General features: G+C 48.9%; 1 protein-coding gene across 7 annotated transcripts in view; it reads left to right on the top strand.

Moving 5' to 3' along the window:
* Positions 1–2,245: 2,245 nt before the first annotated feature.
* Positions 2,246–19,951, top strand: part of SLC1A6 (solute carrier family 1 (high affinity aspartate/glutamate transporter), member 6) — a 28,460-nt gene continuing 10,754 nt past the window's right edge. Inside the window, exons 1-5 of one of the 7 annotated variants that reach the window (XM_040653611.2) lie at positions 2,246–2,450; positions 10,462–10,625; positions 16,060–16,301; positions 16,724–16,861; positions 17,671–17,875. In XM_040653611.2, the coding sequence (XP_040509545.1) occupies positions 16,088–16,301; positions 16,724–16,861; positions 17,671–17,875 (557 nt within the window). In that variant the 5' untranslated portion in view covers positions 2,246–2,450; positions 10,462–10,625; positions 16,060–16,087. Of the gene's footprint in view, positions 2,451–3,611; positions 9,168–10,460; positions 10,626–14,676; positions 14,869–16,054; positions 16,302–16,723; positions 16,862–17,670; positions 17,876–19,951 lie in introns of those variants that run through there. The other 6 variants (XM_040653610.2, XM_040653612.2, XM_040653609.2 and 3 more) reach the window with 6 other exon arrangements.

The following is a 19,951-nucleotide window of genomic DNA, read 5'->3' as shown; positions in this document are numbered from 1 at the left end:
CGTTTCACAGGATCTCTTACTCAGAAATTTCCCTTCTTTGCTATTGACTGTGCTCACGTAATGTCCCAAATCACCGCATTCTTGCCTCTCTCTCTGGCATATCTAAACACCTACCTCAGAGGCCCGCTATGTAGCATCAGACGGGGATTTCAGCCTGCCAGGGCTTGCTAGTGCTGCAAGACCCCAAAAGAAAGACCCTGAATCTGAAGGCACACAGTGCATGGGTGGGCACGGAAATGTTTGAGCAGAAGAGCTTTCAGATACATTTGCAAACAAACATTACCTTTAGTCTCTTCTCTGTCTTCTATACAGCTATGATGTTTTTAAAGATTTCCTGGCAGTCTGCAACATTTTTACCTGTAATAGAATCGAGACCTGTCTTGGCTTTATGACCTACCTCTTTAAAATGTCATCAAAGCCAATTATTAATTTAGAAACAAAAGCTACAAACATACATTGTAGTGTATATTATGGGGGGAATAAAAGCTTTGGGGTGTGATGCTGATGTGCCTGGTAATCAGTGTTTGTTCTGAATGACGAGGTTATCAGCTGTGATGATTTTTACCACGACAATTTTGTGCATTTAGAATGTTGTAGTGGAAAATCTCTCATTGTGTGAATTCCAGGCTTCATTCTAAGTGCCACCTTCCTGCAATAAGATCATAGGAGGCGCTGCCCAAGAAATATGTGTATACATATGGATGTTGCTTCGCGTGTTGGAGATGGGCTGCTGATGGAGCTGGAAGGGCTGCAAATGATGCAGGCTGTGAAAAGAGCCGTGTAACTGTGGCAGGTTCCCTCATAGGCTTTCACCCAGCGCTAAAAATTGTTGTCCTTAAAGATAACCAATGTGAACATGTCTTCAACACCCGACTGTAGGATTTTATTCACTATTTGATTTAAATTAATATTCTCTCTCTTTAATGACTGCTGTTGGCACTTGACTACTTCAAGCCAATGCCTTAAGCTCTTCTGGAGAGACTGAATTCCTGGGAAGCCAAAAAAATCACCTCCTGCATAGTGTGATGACACCCAGGACTTCTGGAGGGCTGCAGCAGTGCTGTGGAAGACCGGCACTTTCAGCATGAGGGTCTGTGTGCATTCCACACCACACTGGATTGGCTGCACAAACCATGGGCATGAGATGCTTCTTTCTGTTCAGATATTAAGGGAGATTTAAGCAATTAAGGCTTAAAAGAAAATGAGAACTGAAAGCCTGTGTCTAACTGCCATGTAATTAAGTACTGGTATTTCTCATTTGAGTTTTTCAGTTTTGATGAATTCGAGCCATACTTGAGTTATCTTTATCTCCTAAGCCTTTCTCTGCTTGCTTCTTTACTACCTGGTGAAGCTCTTGAAGACTGCATTGCACAAAAGTACACCTGAGGTCCCAGTTTCTCACTTAACACAAACCTTTGCAGATAGGCTGCAGCTAGCCCACTGTGTTGCAAAATCATGCAAAAGCATTCCAAGCTCTTATGGTCTGCTTGCCTCTTGCACAACTTCCTCCTCAGAGCTGAGGTGCCCCTGCAACTCCATGGAATCACAGAAAGACGTGAAGTGGTCGATATCTTGAAAGAAGTGTGGGCAACACCCCCATGCATTGGCATGTAGGCTGCGTGTGAACCACACAGCACAGCATTGGCTGAGCACTCTGGGAGTGCATTCTCAGCAGGGTGCTTGCAGGCCCCATGCAGCTCCGTGCAGTGCACAGCCCTGCAGCTCAGCTGTTCTGGCCAGCAGGCATGGCAGAGAGAGTGGCAGCAGCACTGTTCTGCTGCTGCAGGTCAATGCTGGGGTGTTCAGGGCTCAAGAAAGAGCTCATCTGGCATTTACCAGGGAGCCCCGTGTATGGCTATGTGCTCTGAGAAGGTTGTCCTTTGTTCTAACTTTGCCCATGGTTTATAATTAATGTCAGACAACATTAGTACCACTTGCGGTCACTTTTCTCTCCAGGACAAGCTGTCTCTCTCAGCTCTCTGCATCGCAAAACCTGAGTTCAGGCCTCCTGGCTCCATCCCTTCAGCAGCTCCTGCTGCCCTCTGCAGCCCTTCCCCAACATCTGCCAGCAGTGAGGGATTGGGGTGCAAATCCTGCTCATCCCACACCACTGTCTGTGCAGCCAGGCAGATATCTGCAGTGCACCACGGGTTGCACTCACACTGGCTTCCAGCCCAGCTGGGAGGGCAGCAGTGTGGCCTCGCTCTTGGAGGCCAGCAAGAGTCAAAGTCACGAGAAAGAAAAAGAAGAAAGTCAGATGTGATGCTGTGGAGCTGGTGGATAACTGCTCCTCTCCAAAGGATTTCTTTCCCTCTCAGCTCGGTGCCTGGCTTTTCTCTGCAGCTAGGAGTTTGCAAATGCTGTCATTCAGCCTTAGCAGGCAGAGGTTGGCCTCTGGACAACACTGGGCTCCGTGCTGCTGCCCAAGCCCTCCTGATGCTTCACTCCAGGTAGTGTACTGCATGAAGGTACAGTGATGGCCCTGTAAAGGTAATGCTTGGCTTGCTGATGGACTTTGCATGAAGGCATTATGTTAACCATACAGGAGGTTCCAAAACTTGGAGAGGACTCCTCTTCCAGGGGAAGCGTTAAAGGTGCTAAGACTGGCAAATACTGGGAAATACTTATTATTCTTCCTGGGGTTCATAGATTTTGTGCTATTTCCCATTCTCACAGCAGTGGGTGACGATGGGATGTCTCTAATACAGCTTGCTCTTCTTACAAAATCTGAGCACATCCAGGCTTTGTGAGCAGAAGCTCACACACCTGCACCTTTCAAGAAGCAGCTTTCATTTTTTGGTTTCATATAAGCAAAGGCAGGACTCTGACTGTCACCTCACTCACTTTAGTTCCATCTTTCACATTTTCTGCAATAGCTATGCAAGATACGCACTTTAACCAGAACTTGAGAATTAAGTTATGTGCTAGATGCCTGGAAATGTTGGTTAGAGTGAGCAAACTTCCCTTCTTCAAGTGTCTGTCCCTCTTCTGATCCCTTATTTTAAAATAGCTGACCTGGAAAGTGGTAACAGACCTCCCCCATCAACTCGTTTTTGAGGCAGTATTTCAAATGTGTGGATAAAACTTAGACATGCGTCTAAAACCCTGTCTAAGGGGAAGCATACAGTGGAATGGAGGCATTGGTAAACAGCCTTGTTATTCAGTACAGAAGGAAAATCCTTCAGAGACCGCTTCCTGCCTGCACCTCGCTGCCCTTGCCAGTGCCAGGAGCAGATTATTGCTGCAGGGTGCATGATTGTTTCTTGGTTAATTGTGGAGACTTGCCCTGACTTCCTCGTGCATGCAGTGATCACACACAGCTGGGTGCCTTGTGGTCGTTAGCAAGAGAGATGCTTTTTTAGGGATGTGACATTAAAAGTCTGAATAATGTTTGTTTCTTGATTTGCTGTTTAAGTGCGTAGGTTTCTAAGATGCCCTCTGTACTCCTTCAGTGTGTAGTGTTAAAAGGAGCTCAGCAACAGTACATTCCAAGTGTGGAACATAGTTTCCAGGATTTACAGCTGCCTAATTCCCGTGGGATTTATTGCCAGTGGCTACTAATGGGTGTATGGGTGACCCGAGTGACATTGTAACACGAGGCTTTCCGCCCAGGCACTTGCAGGCATTTCTCACTTCCTAGCAGGATGAAACATACCTACAGCGAGAACAACTGCAAATCCAGAAGGTAAGAGTGTGTGGATGGGAGGGAAAGGGCAAGCCTTAAAGAGGAAAGGGGGGAAAGGTGTGCACAGACAGGCAAAGGGAGAGATTGGGGCTGGTAGTACTTGAAAGCTTTCAGATCCTCAGCCTGTCAGTATTCCTTCAACACTGTAAGGCTAAATATATGTGCTAGGATTACTTTAGTCTTGATGGATGGATAGTCAGAAGTAAGAAAACTCCACTGTACATCATTTTACCAACTTTACACAAGTTAGCAGATTTCAGTTCAGTCTGGGGCAGGGATGTCCACGGCTGATCACATACCAGAGGTGCCAGTAGTGAAAACATCACACAAACTGTTTTCTTGTGCACAGCCTGGCCAGAGCCACAGGAGAAGCAGGTTCTGCTGGCAGCCCTGTTCTGGAGCTTCACTCTTCATGTCACCCTGCACTGACTGTCAGCCGTGCTAAAAAAATACAGTGAAACAGAGCAAAGGAAGCAGGACGCTGCTGCATTGCTACTCCTTATCATGGTGCTAAGAGGTCTGAGCAGATAGTGCGGGTGTCCTGGTAAATGTGACATGGCAGCCGTGCAGAGCAGCAGCCCAGTGAGCAGATAATCACACCGCCAGCAAGGCTTGCTTCCTAAGAGCCTGAGTGTGCTCTGCCATGACCAACAGAGTGGAATTTTCCAGCTGGTTAGTCAGACTGCGCGTGCCATGCTCCCGGCTCCCCACCGTGGCCGCTTGCTGATGCCCGTTTAGCTTCAGGCTACAAACTGTGAGATTTCTCAGGGGCTTCTCCTAGGTCAGGAACAATCACTGGAAAAGTAGATCAGAGAGCTCACAGAGGAGGTGGCCTGATAAGCTGCGAACGTGCCTTCCCTCTAGCTCAGTTTCTGTAATGAGCTGTGAGACAGTTTGCGTTGCTCTGTTGACAGCGTGCAGCCAGCACTACTCCAAGATTCTCCATGCTGCTGTTAGGGCTTCGTGTGCTTGCCTGAGCTAAGTCTGACGGCCTGCTGGCCACTGTGTCACCCATCTGCTTTAAGGTCTGCAACAGAGGAGAGGAAGAAAGCTGAGAACTCAGCAAGGATGCTGGGTTAAGGAAGGAGGCATCTCAGATAGTGTGATCACTCCCTTGTTGCCATGCTGCAAGCTGGCAGGTGCAGCCTGCCCACAGTGCCCTGAGTGCACACAGATGCCTCCTGAATCATGACCCAGCACTGCATGTACAGCTGGGTTCTTCCTGGATGTTTAGGGAGACACAGGCCTCAAACCCATGCAGCAGGCCCCAGACCCACGCAGCAGGCCCCAGACCCACGCAGCAGGCCCCAGACCCATGCAGCAGGCCCCAAACCCATGTGGCAGGCCTAAACTAATGCAGCAGGCCCCAAACCCACGTGGCAGGCCCCAAGCCTTCTGTAGCTCTTCATGGGGCAAAATTTTCACTGGAACACAAGTTATGGAGATCTGTGTGAAGGGAAGACTGTGCTTGCACCTGGAATTCTTCAAAATATTGGCCTTTAGAGCAATGTTCTACATCAAGGCAAAAATGTGTTTTTGTCAAAATTAGGAGTCAAAGAAATGTGACAGAAGGATGAAAAAATGAGTGAAAAAAGTCTCTGAAGAAAAGCATGATTTTCCTAGAAAGAATTGGTGGGAACAAAAGGCAAACTCCATCAGGAGTGGCTACAAACAGCTGGTTTTAGAGGATTCTGCAATTCAGTGAAGGAAAGCCAAGGGTGTGGACTTCCTACACATCTGTTTTCTCTGAAATCCTGTGATTTTGAATTATTCTCCTTCAAGAAAGTTAGCTGGTAAATAACTGGATAGATTTCCAAGGAAAAGCACACTGCAAAATCAGACCCCAGAAGTCAATAAAAGTAGCACTTGGGTTTGCAGTCAAAGATCTCACTTGGGAATAGAAGACAGGCAGCCCATTAATATGTGTTCAGGGAAGCAATTGTTTGAGGCAGGGATCTGGAAGAAACTTGGAGCTGCTAACTGTCCAGACTGTCCAGTGTCTACTGCAGGATCATCCACATTGATTAAGCTTTTATAACTCAGATCTCATGAACATTTTAGTCTATGCCTGCGAGTGCTGTATGCATGGTGTTTCCATGTCCACATTAACTAAGGTATGCTACAGCCCCTTGGTGTGTTAGTATTAATATTAACATTTAAGTTCTGCTCAGCTCATCTGCAGCAGGAGCTAGCTGCTTCTTCCAAATTATCATACATAAATTCAAGGGTCAGGTAGACCCAGGCTTATATAATTTGCCTGGAATTGTGGCGAATTCATCACCACCAGGAAAGAGTAATGCAGGTTCAGAAATGTTTCTAAATAGTATATTCTACTTAAAAGAAAATTAATTAACACAGGGCTATTCCTGTCCTAAAAAAGGAGGTCAGACTAAATGATCACAAATGGTCCCTTTTGTCCTTGTAATGTACACATACACAGAGTTGGGAACTGATGGAGAAGAGAGCATAATGCCAATGGTAATACCATGTGGAGAATACCAGAGAAAATGGGCCAAGTTAAATTTGGACAAATATATCATCAGAGCAGCAGAAGTATTGCCACCCTGCTTTCCTAGCTCGGAGAAGGCAGACTTAACCCGCAGTAGCACTGGACCAAGACATGTGAAATATCAGTAAGGTTTTTTGATATTCTCCAGCTTGTACAGCTCAGTCATGTAGGATGTAACGTAATGTTGATGGAAAGCCCTGTAAGCCATTCCCCTGTTGTAATGAAGTTGAGGCATGTTAGGATGTTAATACAGAGTGTGCTACAGGGGAGCATGTGGCTGTGCTGCTTCACAGTATTTCATCCTCAGAAACAAACAGTTTTAAAAGTAGGAGTTGTGCCCACTGCTGTTCTCTGGACCGCTACTCCCTGCCAAGAAACATTGCTCACTGTTTTCACATCGCTTGGCTGCACAACAGTTGCAGTCAGACAGTATGGTGTACGCTGCATGCGGCTCGGCAGCTTCCTCTCAGCCCAACAGCTGTCCAGTTTTGGTCTTCCTACCACGTGGCTGTCCTATGGGATGCTGTTCCCTACACTGAAGATTAAATCTTCCCCTCCATGGCTTCCCAGCTGCCAGGGACCCACTCACACCCCTCAAGCCACAGACCATCCCAGAGCGGTTGCTGCCAACCTAATAACCCATTTCCTTAGAGCCCAACTCTCATTTGGAAATTGGGTGAGATTCTCTTCTTCCAAGCTGCTCCTGGCTGCCCTGTCAGCATCCAGCTGTGTGGGCAGGGAGGCTGGGGAGATGGGGAGGGGGAGCAGCTTCTTCAAGCCATCCTAACAACAAATGCAAGCTCTGTGCTAATGTACAATGAGGCAGCTGATGTCTGTTGGCATCCTTGCTGGACTCAACAAACTGCAGCAGTGAATAGGGAGTGACCAGAAAGCATGAAAGCTGGGGAAGCTGTGCACCACGAAGTACAGCCAGGCATGGGCTGCAGAGGTAGGGTGGTGGCAGGAGGGAGGTGTAAGTGCAGTCTGCTTATGGAAGAGAAGAAATGAAGAAAACAATTTTCAATAGGTAATGCAACATGCACATTAGAACTGTGTCTGCACTGCACAAAGCACATTCCCAAATAATGCAAGATGTTAAGAAGAGTTCAGTGTAAAAACACAGTAAGGGAAGCGAAACAAAGATCCTTAGGAAGAACTTGTTTATGGCATGAAACCTGAATAAAGCCTCTTTCAAATACGTAAGACAGAACTGCTAGACAGTTTGTACTGCTGGGAGGAAAGCCAAGGGCTGAAAGGAAGAGTCAGAGGTGGGTTTGGGCAGAAAAGGGAATCTAAACGACTCCTCGTATCCATTCCCACTACTGGCAGGGGGATTTGGATGAGATTTTCACAAGAGCTGCCATCTGTACCAACAAGGTGAAAATCTGATCGTGAAGCAGTGTTACAGCTCAAGGGGGGGCAGATTTGCATCAGTCTGATCCCAAACAAAACATCTCTTTACATTTCTGCTAGGACTTTTCTGCACTTCATGTGTTGCAAGAGTTTAAATTTTGGCTTTTTGTTTCAAAATAGGGCAAAAATAAATGTCGAAATATTGGCTTTTCCCATAGGGAGGAAATGCCATTATTTGAGCAGCTCTGCTTAACACAAAGGAGATTCATTTGCAGAAACTCTGCTAACTTGGAATGAAGGTCATGGCTGCATAATTGGACTCTGCTCCCTGGACCGAGCGAGCAGCACAAGATATAAAATTAATCCCAACCCCCAAATTAAGGTTACTGTAACAAGGAGAACCAGACCACAGAATTGCAAAATCCAGCAGAGGAAGATTTGAGGGATTGCTTAACATATCAGAAAATCACATCTTTCCCCGTGGCAATTAGCAACGGGGAATATTAGCACCTGGGTTTTTGCACTTGAGATTCATGGCAGCGTGCTTCCTGGTGTGTTCTCAGCAGCTGGGAGAAACTGAGTGCTGTCAGAAGGCTGAAGCGATAAATGCTGGCTGTTAAGTAGTGAACCTGTGGGACAGTGGGCATAGCTTTCTGCTGGATGTTTTCCAACCCAATACTGCAGCTGCTCCACTGGGCCTGAATATCTCTCTGTGAGATGACCAGAAGCCCTGTGCAGACTTTATTTCAAGAGTCCTTTGCCCACATCCTCACTCTTTTAGGACTGAGGTCTCTCCAAGCTGTGCAGAGGCACAGGCTGAGGACATGCTTCAAGAGGGTGCAAAGCAAGCTGCCCGGCACCTATGGGGCATTTTTAGTCTGCTTATGAGATTAACACAAATCTTTTTGAAAGGCCCTTTGTGAAGGAACTGGAAAGGAGCTGATTTGGGAAAGCAGCTCCGTGCAGCGTCAGGTTGCTGCATGTGCCCTATTTTATAACTTGAAGGCGCCTGGGAGTTGCCACAGCTAAAAGTCAAAATGAAATGTGGATGAAGTTGGTGAAAGAGAAGTTCTAAGGCACCCGCCATCGTGTGTTCGTGGCTAAAGAAAGCACAGAGATATTAAATGGGGTTTAAGGAACTGGGTAGGAATTAGCACAGATTCTATGAGCCAAGCTGGGCTGCAGGCAGAAAAGGTGGAAATAGGCAATTAACCACCATTAATCAACCATTTCACGCAACTGCTGAGCTGGCCAAGTGCAGGGCAGCTCTGCCCCTCTCTGGGTAGTGCCAGAAATGCACTGTGCATGCGAGGAGCACTTTTGTGACTGCAGCCAATCACTCAGGCCTGCAGCGGGCAGCTAACAGTGAGCTCAGGTGCAATCCTATAGGGCCAGCTGCTGGCTGAAAGAGGGGGCAGAAGCCATGAGCCGCCTCCTCTTCCCTCTGCTGTTGGAGTCTGTGCCAGATAACCGGAGGCATTTTGGAAGAAAATCATCTCACATTCCAATACACGCTTTGTTGAAAGGGTGACTGACACTTCGCAGCGCACAGGGTTTGGGTTTCCAGTCCCAGCTGACGCTCACATGAGCTGAGACCTCATTGAACTTGTGCAGCCTTCGGTAGGAAAACCTGTGCCTGTTTCCTCCATTTACAAATGAGCCACTGAGTCATGTGCAGCAATTTGCCTGGTGCAGGCAGTGTGTCTTTGTCTCCTGATGCAGCAATGGCCTGTGTCCGTGCTGATTTGGCAGATGGAGGAAGGAAAATGATAGAACTAGTCAGGCCTGCAGGCTCCAAATGGGCTGCCCTACAAAGCCCCACATGGTCACCCTGCGGGTGGATGTCTGCCTGCTGCTGCAGGGAAGCCTGTGTGTGCTGGGAGCTGTGACCTGAGGCTGAGGAGGGCTCTCCCCTTCCTTTTAAGTTTGATGGGGACGGAGGGCTCAGGGGCATTTCAGCTCCATGAGCTGACACCAAGGCTTTGATCTGCCCCTTGCTGGAGGAGTCACACTATGGAGCAAGTTCTGGCTGCAGAGTGCATTGCTGCTGCTCTGCAGTGGAGATGAGTACCCAGCAAAGCCCCTGCTCTGGGGTCACCTGGAACCGGGGGGTGTACCACCTCCCTGTGATTTCTGTGTCTGGTAGGAATGGGAACAGAGGTGCTTCTGTAACCTCAACACTGGGGCTTGTATTTGGGAACTGATGTTTTCATTCTGCCCCACCTGGCTGTGTGATGCTCACAACCTGACCTGTGCATTAATGTGAATATTGAGATGCAGGGCTGCTACTGAAAGGAAGCACAGCAGGAACGGACATTTCACAGATCAGCGAGCAAAGGCAGTGCCTCCTTCCTTGAAAGAAGAGTTTGGCTCCCTGACAGACCGTGTTGCTAACACATTTCCTTTGCACGCTCAGTGAATGTGCTCTGCCTTGGGACCTGCCTAACCCACCACCAGGAAACTGCAGCTATTTGGCTGAGGCACAGGCACATGTCCATCCCCTTGGGCTACTGTGGACAAACCACATCGGTGTGTGTGGATCTCTGAGGTCCTGCTCACACGGACGGGGCTGGGAAGGATCTGCCTGCTCAGAGGGATGCAGGTGCTGCTGTTCCTGCACACAGCTTGCCCACGCAGGCAGCAGGGGATGGGGATGGGGATGAGAGATGGTTCTCGGTTAACAGCTTGCCCTTCTCTCTGTTACTGCTAACTCTCTTGTGTGAGGAGGGAGAAGAAAGTGCAGTTATAGTGCTCAACCCAGTACGGACTGTGTGCAACATCACGGTGACAGGTGCTTCTGTCCTCTGGTCTCCTGCAATCATCGAAGATTTCTTCAGTCTCCTCCTCCACGCCACTCCCCCACCCCTACTGCCATGTATCCTGAGCATATTACAGTCTTCCTTTCCTCTCTCAGGAGGCATTGCTCAGAGCTCTCTGCTAATGCTGTACCTTCCAAAGGAGAAAATCCTACACCCTGCCTTTGAGCTTCGAGAATCAAGGAACAAAACAACTCAGAATAATCCCCCGAGGAGAAAGAGACCCACTGTGCTCCTGCCTGACCACTGACACTTGTTCCAGGTGAGCAGTTTTATTGGGAAATCTGAATGCATGAATCAGAGTGATGCTCGGTCTGGTGATGGGATAGGGGCAGGAGGGTGGATGGAGACTGCCTTGGGCACAGGCGTGGGGGGCAACAGGGACAGCTCTTGTCCCACTTTAGGAGAGGGCACTGCCCACAGGGGAATGCATTGGAAGTGGAACTGTATTTGGGGCTGGGTACCATAACGGTGGGCATGTGGAGAGAGCCAGTGTTGTCACGGGACATTGGTATGATTGAGGGCTATGGGGAGAAATGCACTTGTCCTCCTGAGGTTGGATTTAGGCCCCCAAACTGCTGCTGAATTGGTCACCACTGTCACTGTGCTCAGCAGGGATGGAATTCCTACCCCATGCACATCTCCCTTTGGTTCCCAGCACCCATGGCTGGGCCCGGGCAGATCTGCTCTCCTGCAGTACCTGTTACGGAGGGATGGGTTGGCTGGCAAAGAGCTGGGAGACGAACATGGGCAAGCACTTCCCGAGTGCAAAGCCTTGCCAGGGGCTGCTATAGCAACTCAGCATAGCTGAGCCCACCCCAATTGGGCTGGCAAATGGAAACCTTCAGCGTAGGCACTTTGGTGTCATTGCTTTCAGCATGTGCTGCCCTTCTAAGGACAAGCAACGGGCTGAGCTGCTAAGGCTCCATCCGGCATAGGGATAAGGGTGTTTCCAGCCCATGGCCCATGAGCCATCTCTGTCCTGTCCCACTCAGCGCTGGCTGCAAAAAATAGGTAATGGCATGGCAGCTGGATTCAGTGCCGCTGACAGCAGTGGGAGTGGGACAGGAGGGGGCACCCAGGGCAGCCCCTGAGAAGTGCCAGTTCTTGTGCCAAGCCCTTTCCCAGCGCCTCTCCTTCTGCAGAGATTCCCCTTCCCTCCTCTCCCATCCGGCGTGCTTCCCTGCTGCTCCCCAGGGAGACTTCCCTCCCTGAAAATCCTACTGCTGTTGACATTAAACACGATAGCAGAGTTTCCTTGGAGACGAGAGAAACAGTGGGCTCCAAAGTGCTGATTATTTCACAGTTTCTGGCTGGCTTTCAGCGATGAAATAAAAAGAAAAGAGTTGTGATAGCAGAGGGAAGGGGGAGCCCAGGGCAGCCAGTGTTGAGCAGGGCACTGACTCTGCTTTTCCAGTGCCACCTCTTTACAGCAGTGTTTCCTGAGCGTGCCCCGAGCAGCGGTGCAGCGTCACACGCTGTGCTGAACTGCGCTGCTCTGGGACTGCGCTGCCCCTTTTCCCAGGCCCCTGGGGGCCAGAAAACTGGAGAGAGACTTTACCGTGGGCAGTTTTAATTTGGCTGACTTCTGCCAGTCCCGGGAGTAAAACTGGCTAATTAGATTAACCCTTCTGTGTTATTCTACATCAACAATAGCAGTAAGGGGACAACAATGTCAGTATCAGCATTTGGATCATTGTCTCCTGTCCATTTGTCCCAAGCAGTGACAGTGAAGTTTGTCCCAAGATGGCTCAACTTCAGCTTTGTGTTTACCATCCCCAAGCCAGACACCATGGCAGTGCCCTGCAGTGCCTCATCCCAGTGGTGGCCAGGAGCTTGCTTGTCCGGGAGGAGCATCTCACAGAGGGCCCACCAGGACTGATAGTGCCTATTCCTGCTGAGACATCTCTGGGGTCCTCACTCGGACGTTTCAATGAAGCAGCGTTTTCTGGTTTATCTTTCAGTCTGGTGCAGGAGTGCTGAGCAGGGCTTAGAGGATGAGAGGAGTGAGGAACCAGGTCTAGCTCTGTGCCAATAGACCAGCTCCAGGGCACTGCCAAGGACAGGGTGTATTGAAAAGTCCTGCTAAGCCTTGTCACAGTGTGCCACCATCCCCAGAGGGGCTCAAGAAAAGGGTGGATGTGCATGAGCGACATGGTTTAGTGGGCATAGTGAGGATGGATTGACAGTTGGACTAGAGGATCATAGCAGTCCAGCCTTAATGATTCTATGAGTCAGTGATTCTATGAGATGGAGGGACAGCAGAATGGCTGAGGTTGGCATGGATCTCTGGAGATCATCTCATGAGCATCCCTGCTCAAAACAGCACCAACCAGAGCTGGTTGCTGAGGACCATTGCTCAGGAGCATGTCCTGTCAGATTTTGAACATCTCCAAGGACAGAGACCTCACAACCTCTCTGGGCAGCCTGCTCCAGTGCTCAGCCACCCCTACAGTGAAAAAGTGTTTTCTTATACATGGATTCTTGTATTTCAATTTGTGTCTGTTGCATCTCATATGATCACCGGGCACTGCTGAGCAGGGTTTGGTCCATCAACACACACTGTGCTGTTAGTTGCCTTGTTCCATCTGCACGGGGATCCTGAATTCCAGGTCCCCACCTCTCCACCACATCCCTGTGAGCCCAGCGAGAGTGCAGCCTTATTGTTTTACGTGGATGTCTATTTTCTACTCTTGGTTCTGCTGTGCTGCGCATTTAATGCAGAGACACTTCAGAGGAGTTCCATTTGTGCTGTTCTCCCCAGAAAAGTGTGAGTTAGTGCCTTTGTCCCTTAGTGTCATGTGCACACATCTCTTCGATACCTCCAGGGAGGAGGACTCCACCACTTCCCTGTGCAGGCTGTTCCAATGCCTGATCACCCTCTCTATGAAGTAATTCTCCCTAATCACCCTAAACCTCCCCTGCTGCAACTTCAGGCTTTTTACTCATTTGCTATCCCTTGTCATCCAAGAAAAGACTGATGCCCTCCTTGCTGCAACCCCCTCTCAGGCATAAAAATATTTAAAAACATACACCCTTAGTGCTGAGCACTGGGGAACACCACTGGTGGCCAACTGCCAACTGGATTGAACTCCATTCACTGTGGCTCTTTGAGTCCATCCAGTTCAGTGCATCCCAAAATGTGGTGTGCCCTTGGCTGCCGGGGCACACTGAGCTGAGCGTGCATCACCAGCACCTCCAGACCCCTTTCTGCTGAGCTGCTCTCCAGTTACTCGTCTCCCAGTCTGTACCCATGTCTTGCATTACTCACCCCAGGTGCAGAACCCAGCCATTCCCTTTGTTGATCTTCAAGTCATTGCTAATCTCTCTGAGATCCAATATATCCAAGGATTCTTGTCCCTACACCTCCCAGTTTAGTATAATGGGAGAAGTTACTTCGCATGCACTCCCCTCCTCCATCCAGATAACTGATAGAAATGGTGAATGCAGAACTGAGCCCTGGAGAACATTGCTAGTGGCCATCTGCCAGCCAGATGTAACCCCATGCACTATGACCTCTGCAGCTCTAACATTGCTCCAGTTCATCACCCAGCATAGTGTGAACTGGGTGTGTTCACTAGTGTGAACAATTTGTCCAGAAGGATGCTGCAAGGGATGGCACCAAAAACCTTTCTGAAACCCAGAATGGTCACATCCATCACCTTCCCTTCATGCACCATGACCTTATCCCAGAAGATCAGATCACTAAGGCAGGACCTTCCCTTGATGAACCCATGCTGACTATGTGGATAACAACTTTGTTCTTTGAACAAAATGATAAATGGGAAGATGGCCACACAAAACACTGTAAAAGTCTTCCTTCCCCATTTTTTACTTTCACCATCTTCTGACTGCTGGCCTTAACACACTCAACATTCCACTGGTTATGTGAAACCTCATTGCCAGGAACCAGGCATTAGTTTTGCAACACTGGACTTTCTTACAAAATATCCTGTGCTCCCTGATCTAGCCTTGAAGTTACCTCCAGAGCTGCTCTTTTGAATATCTCAGTTCTTCTGGCAGAGCAGAGGCTGGAGAAGCATCCATGATTGGGAAAGCCTTCACTAAGAGACCAAAGCTACTTTTTTCCTTCCAGGAAGGAAAATCCATGCCATTGCAGACTGCTCATCTGCAACAAGTGTGTTTTGACAACTTACTGCAGCAGCCGGAGGACTTTCAGCTGATGCAATAGAGAGTATTTACACAATTTTAGGCTGGCGATGCAGTGGGAATGTGCTGTGGAGAGGGCTGCTGGATTGCAAAATGTGCAGATGGAGAAGGGCAGCTAGAGAGCAAGAGGGTGGGGACATCACAGAGCAAGTCCTGGTGAGCTCCTTCCGTGCAATGAGCGTTGCTCCGAGAAGGCTGCTGAGCATATGGTGGAGCATGGCATCCTAGTGATTCATCCTGAACTTTCCTGTATCAAAATAGCAATTTTGTTTTCCTTGCACAAAAATACTTTTCCTGGTGCACGTGGATGGGGAGACATCTGGAGATCAAAGCAGGTGAGTCCCTCTGCAGGCATGGGTGCTGCTCCCACCTTCCCTATTATGGGAGCTCTTGTCATTGCTGTGATGTGGTCTAAGGAAGGCGAGCTGTGAAGGAGAGCTCAGCCTGCATTTTCCTGGATCAGTGTGGGTCTCCTTAGGTCACTGTGGCAAATGGGAAGCCTGCTTTGCACCAACCAAGCTGTGGTGGTGCCTGCAGATTCCATTCACTGAGAAATGGGAGCATTGCTTACAAAGTGCCCTTCGCCTTCCCGAGGTATGCAGGGTGCTCGGTGAGGAGAGAGTAGTTTGGGAGCAAGAAAGCCTCAGAGGCTCTGACCCTTTATTTGGCAATTCACTTTGCAGGAGTTTGTTTGCAGGAAGTCAGACCGCATCCCTCCAGCAGTCACATTTCTCACCAGGAGGGCAGTAAGCTCTGGGACAGGCTGCTGGAAATCCCACAGATATATTCGATCCTCTTTGGCTCAGGGAAGGGATTGTTCAGTGAGTTTGTGACAGCAATGGGTGAGGCGTGAGAGGCAATGCTGGTAACGTCAGACAGGAGGACACGAGATGATGTGTGAAAGCCCTTCTGGGGCACAGGAACAGTTTCTTAATATACCATGAAGGCACCAGCATTCTTGTGTGTCTGAAGGCTGGATGCTTAAAGCCTTCTTTCTAGAGGTTGGATTTCAGGGTTGGATTTTCAGAAGCAAGGAGACATCCGGAGGGACTTTCAGAAGCACTGATGCATTCAATTCTTAAATATATTTAAAAATCTGCTTCTCAGTAGCAACTCAGATAAAGATGGAAACATCTATTTAATAATTTGGTACCAAAATTAAATTTAAAAGAACAGAAGGAGTCCAAATAAATCAAGTTGTACCATGAAGCACTGGATGATTAATGCCTTGGTATCATGGTAGGCGTTTATCTGGTCCAAACCAGAGGTGGTGTGCATTCCATGGGGAATAGGATCTCAGTGTCTGGGGGTTTCTTTGACTTAAATTCAGGATTGCAAATGGAGAGGCTGTCATTTGCGTTGCACCACCAAAGAAAGGTCTCTCAGCAGCTGCTGAACTGCTGAGGTGTCTGTGTGCTCCGTGGGTTGCCTGCATCCATCTATCCTTATATTTTCTTCACAAGCCCTTGGGAACATGAGTCACTTTCAGCTCCTTTCCCTCCTGTGCTCCCCCCTGGCCAGCGCAGGCAGAGCAGCAGCGTGCCGGGGCTGACCATGAGCGAGCAGAGCCACGTCAACAGCCTGTTCCTCAACGAGGATGCAGCCAAGCGGCTCCACGCCGAGGGCCGGGTGCAGCGCCTGCGGCAGGCAGTGCAGAAGCGGGCGGCGCGGGCCAAGAAGAGGATGAGCAGCATCACTGCCGACAGCGCCAAGAGCTTCTTCCGCAGAAACGCCTTTGTCCTCTTCACCATCGCTGCCGTCTTGCTCGGTATGGGGCAGCGTTGGGCGCCGGGTGTAAGCGTGGGGGAAAGTCTGTTTATCCCGTAATGGTTTTATTTTATTGTCATGGCTTGGTTGGGGAGATGGAGCTGAAGGGGCTCTGTGTCTGTCGCTGCTCTCGTAAGAGTGAGCACTTCGATGGTAACGGTCTTGCAGGGAACAGAGCCCAGTGGAGCAGCAGGAGGTGGTGGTTCAGCACAAGGCTGCCATGCATATACATATAGAGAGAGAGAGAGCAGGCAGAGAAAACTAGAGCACAGCATTATAGAAAAGAAAGAGCATTACACTCCTTTGGGAGGGGAGGAGCACAAAGGAGAAGTGGAAGAGGAAAGCCATGCTGTAGGATGGAGTGAGGGCAGGCCACCAGCTCACTACAAACCATGTCCATTTTCATCCCTTGTTGACCCACAGGGATCATCCTGGCCTTTTCTCTCCGGCCCTACCAGCTCACCTACCGCCAGATCAAGTACTTCTCCTTCCCAGGAGAGCTGCTGATGCGCATGCTCCAGATGCTGGTTCTTCCTCTCATTGTCTCTAGCTTGATTACAGGTGAGAAGAGCTTTCTGGTGCTTTCAGCCAAGGCAATACTTAACAAAGTCTGGTGCTGGCTGCTGTGGGAGTTCCCCTTTGTGCCCTGGCTGCAGGTGCTCAGATAAGCAGGGCTAAGAATGACAAGCTTGAACCTACAGCTGTAGTGGATTTACACTCATACCCCTGCTGGTTCAGTAGTGGTGAAGAGAAGCAGAATTGTGCTTTCTCAGAAGGCTGGGGAGGGCACAATGTGGTGCTTCCAATGCCCAATGGTTGAGCACTAGGAAGGATTTACCTGTTCCAGGTATCTCTACTTGTGCAGGGGGGTTGGACAAAATGACTTCCATAGGTCCCTTCCAACTCTAACTTTAACTATGATTCTGTGATTTCATTCAGCTTAACCTCAGATGTCAGAGTTTGTTGTCCAAGTGTGATAAATATTTCCACCAGCCTAAATGAGGTTAATTTGTGCCAGTCCAAAAGAATCAGAGTTAATCCTCAGCTGGAGCACCTGCCTCATCCAGGTCCTGGTAGAAGACACCCCAGCCAGCTGACCCTTCAGAGAGCAGAAGGGGCTGCAATGCAATCCACTCTATGAAACATCCCACCACTAGGGAATTAAAGACCCATCGTCCTGAGGCGGCATTATTTCCCTTCTGAGAGTTTCAGGAGGAAGTTGCTATATTCCCAAATTCAGCCTGAAGCTCCAAAGTCTGCCCCTTGAGCTTCCTAGAGACCCAGCTCCCCATCCTTGTTCCCTGCACACTTTGAAACTTCCTCTAAGATAACAGACTTGCTTACCTTGCCTTGTCTGCCTGACTCTTCAGGAATGGCCTCTCTGGATGGCAGAGCCTCAGGGAAGATGGGTATGCGGGCTGTGGTCTACTACATGGTGACCACAATCATAGCAGTCTTCATTGGCATCCTCATGGTGATCATCATCCATCCAGGGAAAGGATCTAAGGACAAGCTTCACCGAGAAGGCAGAATTGAGCAGGTGCAGACCACAGATGCCTTCATGGACTTGGTGAGGTAGGTGGACCAGTTGGCTGTGCATCAGTCCATATCAGTGAGAGCATATTCCTCCACTGAGCATCCCTTTGAAATGCCACAGCTTTAGGTATATACAGTCAGGGAAAGAGGTCTTTGGCTGAGTCTTTCCCAGAGTACTACTTTTAGCTCAGTCCGGGGAGGCCTATCACCTTCCTGCCAAGCTGCAGCCTTTGTCCCGTGCTTGAGGGAATGAGGATTTTTTAGCCTGGGAAAAATTGGGGGTGATCTATTTACAGTCTTCTGCTGCCGTGAGAAGAGTTGAAGGGAAGATGGAACCAGATTTTTCTGAGAGGTACACAGTGAAAGGCCAAGAGCAAGCTGGAACAAGTGAAATTCTGATTGAGTACAGGGAATAAATTGTTCCCCACAGGTAGCATAGACTGGGTACTGGGAGCCAAGGAGTTGGAGGAATCTCTGTCCTTGAAGAAACTCAAAGCTCTGCTGAACAGCCTGAAGAAATCTAGCATTGAGTGAGGCCACCACCAGTCATTTTTCAGTGATTTCTATGACTTATAATAATGGTGATCAAAATCAGTATTTAACAGTGAGGTTGGGCCAACGCTTTTTGGTTTGACTACATTTGAAGCCAGGCTTGGAGGACTGCAAAGTGGTTACCCAGCTTTGTCACTCTGAGATACAATGCTTGGTCTGCAGCTCTGGAGTCTTGCCCTTCTGTTAGGGGTCAATGCGTTGCTTTGACAAGATCAGTTTAATCCAAAGGCTCTCAGACTAAGAGATGGGACTGAGACCTGACGAGTGCACAAGGATCGAGTCTTGTGTCACTTCTCCACTGGAATTTCTGAAATGTGTTATGTCTGACATTGTTTCATTTACTACTTGTTTTACTGAAGAGTCTCTCCTGTTTGGGAAGAAAGGAAGGGGCACTTTACAGTATAGTGGTTGCACAAAATAATCTAAAAGGATTGGAAAACAGTCAGACCAAAAAATAGTTGTAAGGGAAATGTGGGAAGCAGGATTAGCAATGACCATGTGCGCTTCAGAGATCCACCTAGCAAACGCTGCCCCAAGTATCCAGCAAGTCAAAGAAGTGATACCCAACATACTGTCTGTTCACCCATTGCCATGACCTTCCACTGCCAGATGTGGCATGAAGCTTTGTTTCTGAGGTACAGGATAACAGAGATCAGATGACCGCTGTAGAGATGAGGCTGAGAACATGGCAATATGGTAAGTTTTCAAGATTCAGCGAGTTCTGATGATGCTTTTGCAACGAACCCATGTCCCAGTGAAAATCTCCAGCCAGTGCCACCATCCAGGAACCAAGTGACTGGTCATGATGTCTAAGCACCAACTTTGCAGAATGGGAAATCAGTCCGAAAACACCCAGGAGAAATAAGGCTGGCTGCTGGATGCTCTGGGTTCAGCTGAGAATGATAGGATGGAATCGAGAAAGAAACCATTCAGATTGAACTTCATGCTTTGTGAGGATAGGCTGAGGGAACTGACCTGCTTCAACGTGGGGGCCAAGGGGCGATCAAATAGCAGCAGCTACTTCAGCACCGCTACAAAGATGACAGAGCCAAACTACTCTCTGAAATGGCAGAAACCTTGACAGAATGTGCAAACCAGAAACAGTGGCTTAGGGGGGCCAGCAGTACATCAAGATCTTTTTGACCAGGACTATGGTGCAGCCCGAGGGCAGCTTAGCAGAGATGTGGGAGATCTCTGTCCTTGGGAGTTTTCAAGGCTTGGGTAGACAGAGCCAGAGCCAAATGTAACGTTTGCAGTGGTTCAAGGTGAACTTCCTGAGGGCCCTTCCTACTGCTCCTGTGATCTGTGATTTGTGCTTAATAAGCCAGAAAGATGGAAAGGATCATTTCTGAGGCATACCTGCAAGTTACTCCACTGCTCACTCTGCTTCGACCTTTTAGGATTTTGTACGCATGTGTAGAAAGGTCATCGAGATCCAGATCAGCTCCAGACCTTCAGCCATACAGAAAGGGCCAGTCTGCTCCATAGGCTGGCATCGTGGCTGTTGTGACAAACGGTATTGCTGTTGGACAGAGGCCTTGGCCATGAAGCCCACATTTGCTG

The sequence above is a fragment of the Gallus gallus genome, chromosome 28 (assembly GCF_016699485.2).
Source record: "Gallus gallus isolate bGalGal1 chromosome 28, bGalGal1.mat.broiler.GRCg7b, whole genome shotgun sequence".
Classification (NCBI taxonomy): domain Eukaryota; kingdom Metazoa; phylum Chordata; class Aves; order Galliformes; family Phasianidae; genus Gallus; species Gallus gallus.
Note: the sequence above shows the minus strand (reverse complement) of the source record. Positions and strands in the feature narration are given on the sequence as shown.